The sequence below is a fragment of the Mandrillus leucophaeus genome, unplaced genomic scaffold, assembly GCF_000951045.1.
Source record: "Mandrillus leucophaeus isolate KB7577 unplaced genomic scaffold, Mleu.le_1.0 Scaffold682, whole genome shotgun sequence".
Taxonomy (NCBI): Eukaryota; Metazoa; Chordata; class Mammalia; order Primates; family Cercopithecidae; genus Mandrillus; species Mandrillus leucophaeus.
In genome coordinates, this window is record NW_012107386.1 from 842,014 (window position 1) to 854,345 (window position 12,332).

General features: G+C 35.3%; 1 protein-coding gene across 7 annotated transcripts in view; it reads left to right on the plus strand.

The window, feature by feature from the left end:
• PTPRK (protein tyrosine phosphatase, receptor type, K) overlaps positions 1–12,332 on the plus strand; it is a 594,458-nt gene that overhangs the window by 280,604 nt on the left and 301,522 nt on the right. For all 7 annotated transcript variants that reach the window (XM_012002300.1, XM_012002301.1, XM_012002302.1 and 4 more), the window contains one exon: positions 11,627–11,708. In XM_012002300.1, the coding sequence (XP_011857690.1) occupies positions 11,627–11,708 (82 nt within the window). The remainder of the gene's footprint in view (positions 1–11,626; positions 11,709–12,332) is intronic.

Here is a 12,332-nt window from a genome sequence, read left to right on the forward strand (position 1 = left end):
TCACGAGGTCAGGAGATGGAGCCCATCCTGGCCAACAAGGTGAAACTCCGTCTCTACTAAAAATACAAAATTTGGCAGGATATGGTGGCCTGCGCCTGTAATCCCAGCTACTCAGGAGGCTGAGGCAGGAGAATCACTTGAACCCGGGAGTTGGAGGTTGCAGTGCGCTGAGATCGCGCCACTGCACTCCAGCCTCCGCGATAAAGCGAGACTCCGTCTCAAGAAAAACAAAACAAAACCCTAATTTTATTCCACTTATATTGTTTTATATGGGTAACAAAATTGGTCTATGAATCAGGCCTATTTTAAAAGTATAGTTTCAAGCCTTTGTAATTGTACAAAAAGTTCCAAGGATTTATTTCTCCCTCGTATTTCTTAAATTCTCTGCTTCAGCCCATTTTTACTGATTGCTGGACACCCAGAGAGGTTATAGGTATTCTTCAAAAAGCTTGTGATATCAAAAGGACGTCATTTCTTTCTTTTTTTGACTAACTTCTGAATAATCTCTGAGTATTCTAGATGAAAATATTTTGCCTTACAATTTTTAGCAAGATTCTTAAAGTCTTACAAACTTCATCTTTTGCTGATTCATGACACATGAATATTTTCTTAAGCATATTGGCAAAAATTTGAGTTCATCTTCTGCAAAGAATTAAGTGAATGATATACTTTTGGTGTCTTCATCTTAAATATATGTTTTAAGAAAGAAAGACAAATATATATATATATATATATGCATAGTTGTGTGTATGCACCCATTATTTTTAGTTGTTCTGGGGTATCTTCTAAAGTTCCCCATTATTTTCTCCTGTTGAACCTGACCGTCAAACGTATTGTTTGTAACATCTGTTCATAAATGTTTTTCAATTTCAGCTATGCTTTTACTAGCTAAAAGCATTAACATCATAAATTATATAATAATATGTAATTATATTTGTACTATTTAAATATTATATAGCTAAAGATATCACTGTTCTTGACTATTTGTCTTGTAAAATAAAACAGAAAATAAAAGTTCACAGGTTTTCTATCCCTAAATTCAACTAAGAGTATGCAAAATAGTTAATCTTACAAACTTTATGTCAAAACCTTTGCCCTCTCCCCTCCAACCATAACTGTTTTTTTTCCAGTAGGGAAAGTTCATGGTATTTTTGAAATTACTTAATTCCTTAATCAATATTATGTAAGTAGAGAGTTCTCTTACTACAAGAGATTTAAACAAAATAATTACTTATTAATATATTTGAATTTGTGATGTGAAAACTCAAGTTTAGCATCTGGCTGAACTTTGCCTGGATGTAGACACATCCATTTATCTTATCTCTTCACACAAAATTAATCATCTGGTTTACTAAAAGGTTGCTTTTCTTTGTAAATGCATAGTGTCATCAGATTTCGTATGTTAATAGATATTTAGTATGATGGTACATGTAGGCTGAACTACTAATTTTAATTTTCTTGAGTTTCATAAGTATAAATTAAAGCTCTTGAGAGTCATTTAAATTTGTTAAGAACAGACTTACTCTTAGTTTGAAAGCATTTTTTTTCAGATATAGTTGTGCAGGTGAAGTGATGTACTTGTGCTCTATGTAAGATTGGACTGTTGGTGCTAAAATTTAAAAGGTTCTGCTTGTGGATTGTAGGAAGACAAATGGCACATCTCTGGAAGCAAGGAAAAATAGTACTGTAATTCAGTGTCATGTTGATAGAAATAGAAACCTTAACCAGTCATCTTTTATTTTTGTCCCAGACAACTAACTATAAAATATAACCCAGATGGTGGAGCTATGATAGTAAAGATACAGAAATGACATTTTGCTGATGAATTTTCTGCTGCTCTTTGCTTCCCCACTTTCAGTTTATACCAGATCTTTTATGGTGTAAGTTGCTTGCTTATGTATCTAAGGACAGATCCATAGGATGAAAAATGTGTTTAAGGGCATTTTTAGATCTTGAATTATTTCAGTAAACTTTCATTTTCCTCTTCTAATTGCCTTTTTGGTTTTCCTCTCTTTTTGCTAAACTCATATTCTAACGTAAATTAGACTGAGCCATGAATAGTGGGTCCTATTTCAATTTTTTATTTCTGAGTTTCATATTTAAGGCATTTGGAATGTATTATTATGCTCTGCCTGTCTCTCTGCCTATATTGGAATTGGGAAGCCTCAAAAAGAGCAGGAGGTTGGCATACCTTATACTGTGGTCTCTAGTCTCTGGCAGCTTCACCACACGCAGGCCCTGAATTGAACTGGAAAAGGGGTCATGGAAAGGGGCTTTAGTGATAGGGATGTCAGACGTTAGGAATGAGCAAGGTAGTGAGTTTGTGGTGCTGTTTTTATAGCACAGAAGAGCTAAAAGGTATATCAATGTTGAATCAGTTTCTGGCAAAGGTCAGGAAAGGGGCTGACATTTATGAGAAACCTCCTAATTTGTGTGTAATGTGTTTTAATCCTTGCAATGACCTCTTGAGATCAGAACTGGGACCTGAGTTGAGATCTGTGGCTCAGAGTTGGGGCTCTGCTGCTGGGAACTCTGGTGTGCACTGTATTGACTGGGTGTACGTGTGTGTGTGTCTCTGTCTTACCTTGAGGGTCTATATCAAAACCTTTTTGAGAAAGCAAGTATATAATCCCTTCTACCCCCAGAGCCATTTTAATATTACAGATAATATGCAGAGAACACAAGAACTTTTTGTGGGTTTATATTGTTAAAGTTATTCATTCTCAGTTCAGGTTTTGGGTTTGTTTTCAGATGTGAGAAGTCTGTCTTAGTCACTTTAAGACTAAGAAGTCATGTGTTTTTGATACATATAAACCTGCATCAACATCTATTCTAATTAAAAACACCGTTGATAATCATTTACAAGTGCAAGATTTCAGGAATGCAGAATTAATTTAAATAACTAGTGGACTATTATTATAACTTCAACATTCTAGCATATGCTCTGAAATGATTATTGTTCATTGATTTATTTAGATCTTCTAGATACTTTTAGCGATTACATTAGGGAGAGTCAACCCCCTGGGCTAATTTGAAACATAGGAATGTACTATGCTTGCATATTCATTTCAGTATGCAACCTTCTGAAAATCTCCTTCTTTGGGCTTTTCTTTTACACAGCCTACTTTGGTATGAAGTCTCTTAGGTTTTATATTCTCCTTTCGATCTGTGGTCCTGACTTTTTACAGTTACCTGGACACTGCCATGTGCTTTGACTGATGTTCTGTTGTTTATTAGGCAAAACACAATATCATTCTTGAAAGGGTTGCAGTTGGGTGGTGCTGCAGCTGCTTTTCAAGCCACTGCACTGTGGTTATACCTGATGTCATCCCTATTAGATAATGTGGTAGTCCTTCTCATCGTGTAGGCAATTGGTAATGCTAAACCTCAGGATATTTTTGTAATCAAAGCCCTTGTAATTGGATACATTGATGTTTTATTAAAGAATACCTGGTAACATTACAGTGTTAGCATTCTAAAATTAATTTGTGACTGTAATATTAATTACATTGAAATATGGATACATAGAAGTATGTGGACATGTGTATATATGTGTGTATGTGTACATATATATATATGAAAGTGAAAGAATATTTAAACCTGTACAGTCGCTCCTCCTGAGTGGCAGATGTTGTAACTATGCAAAAGGCCTGTATGTATTCAGGTAAGAGACTGTTGGTTTCTAGAATCTCTGGAGCCCTAATTACTCCCTGTAGACAGTAAAATCCTTATGTGAAGTCTTGATAGGACTAATCTTTCTAAGGATCCAGCCATTTTTAATCTCAGGACATCTTAAGGAAAATTATGCATCTGAGTCATAGAAGTGCTAAGGATAGCTAAAATCTGAAATTTCATAGGGGTTAGATGAAGAATCAATTTGGACTTGATTATATGTCTTAATTGCCTTCCATATTTAGTTGGCATATAATTAGAACCCCCTCATTACTTTCTCAAGTAACTCTAAAATCAAAGAGTTTACAAATAGTCAAATAGTTGACTTTAGCACCTCTAAACTCAAAGAGTATACACGTATTTCCCTTGCTTACATATTTTATCTATGTATCTTTTTGTGATTGCAGGTATATATCTCCTTCGGGAACTAAATAAACAAGTAAACAACCGATAGGAAAAGGTTGATAAGAATTCAGCAGTTTCAGGGTCTGAAGGCCTTTACTAAAGGCCTTTTCACACTTTAGACTCTTAGAAGTGGACTATTACATGAGTCAATAGGCAAACCAGCCTGACTTGCAGGGGTCTGACGAAGAGAAGCTCCTTTTCTCTCATATTTTCTGCTGATTCTCAGTTGAGAAACCACAATTCCAAATTGACAGTGTCTATGAGAGGAGCTACAGTGAGTGACAGTAACTGCTAGTTGTACATTGCACTTTGGTATCACCTGTCAGTTATGTGTATATTGATCTTTATGTATGAATGAAAATAGAATATTCACATTTGAAAAGTAACTAGATTCTAGAATTTTAAGTTTTCATGTAGCTACTGGACTTACTCTATACAAAATCTTCTGGGGCCTATCAGCAGAAATTTATGCCTTAGAGCATTATTTAGCTGCTCAAGGGAGGTTTGTGTTTTCATGATTTCTAATATAGTTCGGGAAAATTATCTAGAACTTTCTCAAAGGAGTGTCATTGTATTATTTCAACACAATTTTGTGAGTTCAGTAAAAATGAGCTAAATGTCTATTCCCATATTTCCCTTTCAGGCAAAACAGTTAATCCATCTATTGTTTTCTGTGACATATTGGGACTCTTTGAGCCCTGATTCTCAACAGGATTCATATGGTTCAATGATGTTGTGAGGAACATGACAAGCCATTGCCCTCAATGAGTTTATATTTTAGTAAAGGAGATAAACATCAAATGTTTACTTAGAGTTTATCATGTAATTATAATCATGATCTGTTCATGGCTATAGCCTACAGACACTTTTTCCCAAATGTTCTCTAAGAGAGAAGATATTAATTCCCAAGTAACTTAGGTCAATGGGTGGTGTATTAGTCCATTTTCATGCTGCTGATAAAAACATACTTGAGACTGGGAAGAAAAATAGGTTTAATAAATTCATAGTTCCACGTAGCTAAAGGCCTCACAATCATGGTGGAAGGTGAAAGGCACTTCTTATGTGCCTTGGCAAGAGAGAATGAGAATCAAGCAAAAGCAGAAACCTCAAATCTCCTGAAAACCATCAGATCTCGTGAGACTTGTTCACTACCATGAGAACAGGATGGGGGAAACCGCCTTCATGATTCAATGATCTCCCACCAGATCCCTCCCACAACATGTGGGAATTATAGGAGCTACAATGCAAGATGAGATTTGGGTGGGGGCGCAGCCAAACCATATAATGTAAGAAATGTCTTTGCACCTTTTAGTTGTGTGTGTGTTTTTTTTTTTTTTCCCTTTCAACCACATGATCATCCTTATTATTAGCTTCCACTGGACCTGAAATCATTTTGTCTACTCATCATGAACTTGGGTACCAGCATAATTTAGAGTTGCTATCTCCACTTTCGAGGCTCATCATCCTACTGACAACATCAGTATATGTGTGGAAAGCACCTGGATAGTTTTTTCACCTCACCACTTCCAAAGGTCACCCCTCTGTTTACTACTCTGGTTACACGGATGTTGTAATATTGCACAACTGTTCTAACTTTATTCATATGTATCATACTTCCCAAGCATAAACCTTTCTTCTTCTGCTATACTCATTTTGCTTAGATCATCCAGTAACTTCATGGAGAGTTCCAATCCATCAAACCATCTGTCTTTAGCTAGTTCATCAACTTAACTTGCTTATCATCAAATGAAATCAAAATTTGATTTCATTGTGATAACTTTTGTTATACAATTGCTGTTTCCATAAACTCTTTACTGACTTTTATTCTATCCACTTTTTCTGGGCTTAAATTAAAAAAAAAAAATACTGTTTTTTTTAAAAATCACACCACCTGATAGATTTTGATCACTAGAAATTCAGGGTTATCAATTTCAATTGGGTTCAAATATAACTGGAAATTCTACTACTATATTTTTCTGTTCAGTTCTCTTTGTTCTTCTACTCTGTATTTCAACTCCTTTCAATTTTCTCCGGACTTCAACCACTCCTTCTTTTCACCAGTACATTACTTATAGCTAAGAAAATTGTAGCCATATAATGGAAACTTCCTTAGCTACCAGTCCTAGAAATTACATTTTTATGCATCTTCTCATTTCCTCTTACTGTAAAAAAGGCAGAGAGAGCCCCTCTTACAGCCTGCAATTTGGATTTTATCCTGCTTCACACTAACAGTTATCACTTCTTTCATGTATATATGCAAATATTCACTACCAAATTGAATTATCCTCATCAATATCTAAACATGTTTAAGTGTTTCTTACCTTAAGAGTAATAAGAAAAATAAAAAAAAAAAAAACTGACCTTTCCTTGATCCTATATCTTCTTCTATCCTTAGTCAAATTTATCTTTATCCGTTCAGACAAACTTCCTGTCAGCATTCTTAACCTTGCTGTCTCTGTGCCTTCACCGTGTTCTTCATTGCCCAGTATGGTTTCCACTTCTGTTCTTCATACAGACTGCTCTTTCTTTGGGCACTTCTGATCTCAATGGCACAAATAAGGGGCATTTTCAATAACCATTTTATGTAGTATTTGACCAGCATTGGGTTCCTGACATCTCTTCTCCTTTAGATACGCTTTTATTAGCTTTTGTGATGCCATGTACTTCCATTTTCCTTTTGTAGTTCTACATACTTAAATATGTATTTTTTCATTTCCCTCTGTCCTCATTGTAGCCTCATCTTCCTCAGTCTTGTCAGAGTTGAAAGTATAGGGCAAAGAGAGAAAAAGACTGAGGATACATCTTGTGGAACTACAATGTTTAAGTTTCACATGGTAGAATTCAATTATATGTAATGATGTTTTATGTATATGCATATCTATGTAATGTGTATACACATACACACATATATGTACACACACATACACACACGTATATAGTCCTGTTATCATTTGTTGAATGTCTACTTTTTGATAGACAGTATTTGAGCTTTGAGGACACAAAGTTAACTACAGTTCCTAAATTAGAGGTCGCACCTTGTTATGAAAGATGCAGATTCATGTGCTTTACTGGTACTCATAGGGTTGGATCTGTAGCGTTATTCTATCTTTGTGTGTGTTACAGATGCCTATTTTATTTGTTAATGAAATTTGGGCATCGATATTTAGAAACAGGTTTTGATTTGGGCACATTTTTTCCTTGAAGGCAGATGTGTGATTTATTTTGGATGTTAGCAAAATTTAATGTTTAAATATTAAAATAAAAAACAGGAATTTAAGGAGATTTATAGGAATCAAATACTAGTTTATTCGTGTGTTTCCAAACTGGGATTGGGGGGTTAGGTTTTTATTGGAGGGAGAAGGGAATGGAAGAAATATGATTTTAGTACATGTATCTTTTATGGCTATTTTCTGCTCATAACAGTGGTGCCCCTTAACATAGGATGCTTACTGTGTGTGAGGAGATGTGCTAAATGTTTTATGTGCATTAACTCATTTAATCTTCCCTATAAAATTTCCTTTATAGAAGAGGAAATTGAGGTTTACATTTTACATAAGCTAAAGTTACAGTTAAAGGGTATGAGCTAGGCTGGGTGTGGTGGCTCATGCCTGTAATCCCAGCACTTTGAGAGGCTGAGGCAGGCAGATCACTTGAGGCTACGAGTTCGAGACCAGCCTAGCCAACATGTTGAAACACCATCTCTACAAAAATACAAAAATTAGCCAGGCGTGGTGGCATGTGCCTATAATTCCAACTACTGGGGAGGCTAAGAATTGTTTGAACCTGGGAAGCAGAGGTTAGAGTGAGCCCAGATCATGCTACTGCACTCTAGCCTGGGTGACAGACGAAGAGTCTGTCTCATTAAAAAAAAAAAAAAAGATGATCAAATATGTATCTGACTTTGGAGCCTGGGCTCTTAACACTATGATAGATTGGAAGAATATTAAGGGGAATTTTTTTTTCAGATTTTTCTAGTATCTGTAATATCTTATATTACATATTTCATGTATTATTTAATCATTTCACATATACCATTCAGTCTTCACAAGAAACCCGTGATGTAGGGAAAGGCAGTGTTGTCAAGATGAGACTACAAAGACCCAAGTTATTAATAACTTGCTTGGGTTACATGTGTTAGTAGACCAACAACCAGACCCCAGGCTTCCGGACACCCAGTTCAGCTTTCCATTATAGGAGACACTTCTGGAATCATTCAGTTTGCTAGAGGAAAAAGTTGTCCTTGTTCTTTAGGATTTCCCATCTCCCCCAAGTGTAATTCAATTTTATTTCACTTATTTAGTTAATAATCCAGGACTGTTGCTGGAGGAGCAAAAATTTGATTAGAATCATCACCTTCAGTGTTTCAGGTAATGGAGTGAAGTAAAAACGGCTTGGAAAGCAGAGCCCGTTCATTCTGCTCCCAGGCTGGCCTCCTGGTTGGTTTAAAGTTGACATCTGGTGTGGCTTTCATTGCTCTCTTCTTCTGGGAAGCCTGGTTGACTACTTGACATCAAGCATTAGATCTGACCTGAGCATTAGCCCAAGCTCGCTTTGCGTAATTAAGCTATTGAGATTTGTTTCCCCTGACTGGACAGAAGAGCCCTACAAGTTGAGGGCTCTGTTGAAGTGATAAAGCTGATTAGATCTTTAGCAGTAAAGGAATCTGATCTTAGAAATTTCTTCTAGCTCTCGTTAATGAGGCAAAGACAACGTTTAGCAGGGAAAATGAGGTCACTAAGAAGAGAAACTTTTTTATTTTTTTTAAAATAAAGAACCAATTTTGCCTCCTTTAAAATCAAGGCCTCAATTTATTGTCCTGAATAAAGCTCAATTTAAATGAACACATACGAAACTTTTTCTCAGGGGTATAGTAATCTTGTTTAAAGTACGAGATTAAAGTACAATTCAAGAAAGTGAAGCTAAGATAGACCTAGAAGTTAAAATAATTTAATGAATACTGACAACGAAACTGAAATAACCAACAATGATGTGTATTTATTATTAGAATGTAATTTTTTTCAAAAATGATTTTTAAAAACCTTTTTTTCTGTAACTTCTCTTTGCTTAAACCACTAATCAAACAAATAAAAATTATTTTCCTAAGATACATTTATACAGACTTCAGGTATTAACACTGCTGACAATCACACTTTTTAGTTTAGATAGCACCTTTCCGTATGCTATTATTTAATCCTTAGAAAAGTTTTTTTGAAAGCTGTATTATATTCACATTATGGGGCTAAGACTTAGCTCTAAAAGTTTCAAATCTCAAATTTATGTGAATCCTTAAGAATCTGTAAACAGGAGGGCTTGGAGTATAATACAGGTTTTTTTCACTCCTGAAAAAGTGGTCTATACCAGAGTTGTCTCAAGTTATACATTATTTAAAGTCTTTGATCCTATCCTCATTTCTTGCTAAGCTCTTGTTCCAGTATTTAGAAAATGACATAGGAATTACGTTCCCACCAAATACATTTATGTAAAATATAAATCATATGCATACGCATATTGTGCACCCTCCTGTGTTCATAGATAGCCATCCTTCCATCATGAAGCATTCTGCTTACCACAAAGACCCCATCCTCCATCTCACTTTCATTTTATTCCAGGAAAACATCAATTGTCACAAAGGGCAAGCTTGGAGTGGAAAAGAAGTAACACAGGTGGTTTATGATTGGGACAGTTGGAGGGGAGACGAGCCATCCATTCCGGCGGCTTACCTTGTCTCATTGTTACTGACTTTGGGGTGGTTGTAAGAGTACGGTGTGAGACTGGAAAGAGTTTAATGGAACCATACTGCTGTCTTGTCAATATAATGTCTAGTCAGTGTGCTAGTTAAAACGAAATTCATTTTTTGATTTTAAAATTTACTTAACATTTTAGACATTTAAAGGAAATTTAAACTCTAAAGTCTACTTAAATGAAATACTCTGTGTCTTCTTTTTCTTGAGAGGCAATGTAGTAAAGTTTTCAAAAACAACCTAGAGGCAGGATAGCTCAGGCCATTCCCGACTTCACCACTTGTTAGCTTTTATGCCTTGGTTCAATTGCTTTTCTTTAAAATGATCATGAAAATAATACCTACCTCATATGATTGTAATGAGGATTAAATCAATTTATGTGTATGTATGTGTGTGATTGTGTATAGCTTGGGACAGTCTACTTTATATAGTAAGTGCTTGACAAATGTTACTTATTATCAGCCCAGTTAATCAAGGTTCTCCTCCTCCACCACAGTAAAAATGTCTTGGCAGAGTTTACCAGAGAATACCTAAGAGCTAACCCCAAGTGATGCTTACTAGTTTCGGTTTCTCTTGACCTCTTTCTTATATTAGATATTATTTGCCTTTACCTATGTCTTTTTGGAAAAGTCAGCCTCCCAAATTTTCAAGTTGCTGTTCTGTTTCTGCACAACTGCACCAAGCTTTCATGGTTTTCACCTCCTCCTACTAGAGGTTTTCACCACTTCCTAATAGAGATTTTCAGGCTGTACTAAGCTAGAACCATAGCCTGATCTCAGAATTGGCAGATACTCCCATGGGAAAGAATAAAATGGCTGGAGATTATTAGATAACATCAGAGAGGCTCTCACCTCCTAAAATGTGTGTGCATCTGGATGCCATTGTTTACACACGTATCTGAAATCTTTAAATTATTGTTATTGTAATACGCCTGGCCTTTTCTAATCCTTTTATTAGGAGTATTGACCTGCTTGACACCTCCTGGTACCACCCTTCCTTTCTTAACCATTCGATGTTGACTTTATATCCATTGGTGGCCTTTTCAGTCTTGACCTTTCATTTCCAGTAGTTTTCTTCTCTTATTTATCTGCTTATGCCATCTTACTCACCAATCACTTTAACTTTCAAATCAGTAGCTTATTCCTTTCCATGGAGTTAACTGATATCCTTCATCAGATAACTTTGAAATTTATACCTTTATTTTACACTGATAATCTTCTCTTCCAAATCTATCTAGTTATTACTTAAGCATTTTCCCCTGTGTGTATCATAGGCAAATCAAATTTGAAATGTTCTAAACATACTTCATTACTTTCTCCCTCATTTTGTTTCCCTTTCTGTATCAAGTTTCCTTGGAACTTCAGCTATTTAAAACTCAGATTATTATATTAATGTGTTCAGTGGTTTGCATACTGCTTAGCACATAGTAGGTGCTCCATGTATGTTAAGTAAACAACAAAAATGGAGAAAGTCAATAGGCAAAAGTTTACTTTTAAAGAGATTTTCTATGTCTGCCTAGTCATTCTGTTCCTATATATTTCCTCTTCAGGAAATATAACAATAGTTGATAATAGCTACTTAAAAAATGTAAGCTGTTTAACCTCTGTAATGTAATTGTTCTTCAAATTTTGTTTTTTGATTTGTTTACGTATACAAGATTTAGGAAATTACTTACATTAAAAGGTTACATTTTTAATTCTTACTGAACAAAAATTAGATTCACTTTTGCATATATTTAGCTATTCCCCTCCACTGTAGACATTCTTTGAAAATGATTGTTGTAAATCTTTTCTGTTTCTTTTTGACAGGTAATATTTGAAGCCGAAGTCTCAGGAGGGAGAAGTGGTTATATTGCCATTGATGACATCCAAGTACTGAGTTATCCTTGTGGTAGGTTGTGATTAAGAATTGTATTTTTCTATGTCCTTTCAACACTTGGCTTATATTGGCAGTGACGACTGTTTGTGTATCACTTGGTTATTGCTGTCTCTCTTGTTATTGTTAATCCTAGCCTTCTATTGAGTTTTAAAAGAAAACTGATATATTCCTAGAGTTTTTGAATCAAATATTTTTCAGACTTGTAACTAATTATATACATATTAGGAGATTCTTTTAAATTATTTCATTACTGAGAAGAAAATATACATGCAAAGGCAGCTGTCAGGAGGACTTGTTCATTTTTTTGGCACTATTAAATTGTCTAGGAAAACAGAGAAGAATAACAAATCAGTTCAACAGAAAGGAAAACATAAAGAAGCCTCATGAAGCTATTTGATCTGCTAAGTTGAGGGCTGGGTTGAAATTAAGAGAAATAATTAGTTCATCTTATTCCAAATTTAGGACTACTTTTTTTTCCTCTGTCATAATAAATACCTGGCTAACTCATGAGGTCGGGAGTTTGAGACCAGTCTGGCCAAAATGGTGAAACCCCATCTCTACCAAAAATAAAAACAAATTAGCCAGGCATGGTGGTGTGCACCTATAATCCCAGCTGCTCAGGAGGCTGAGGCAGGA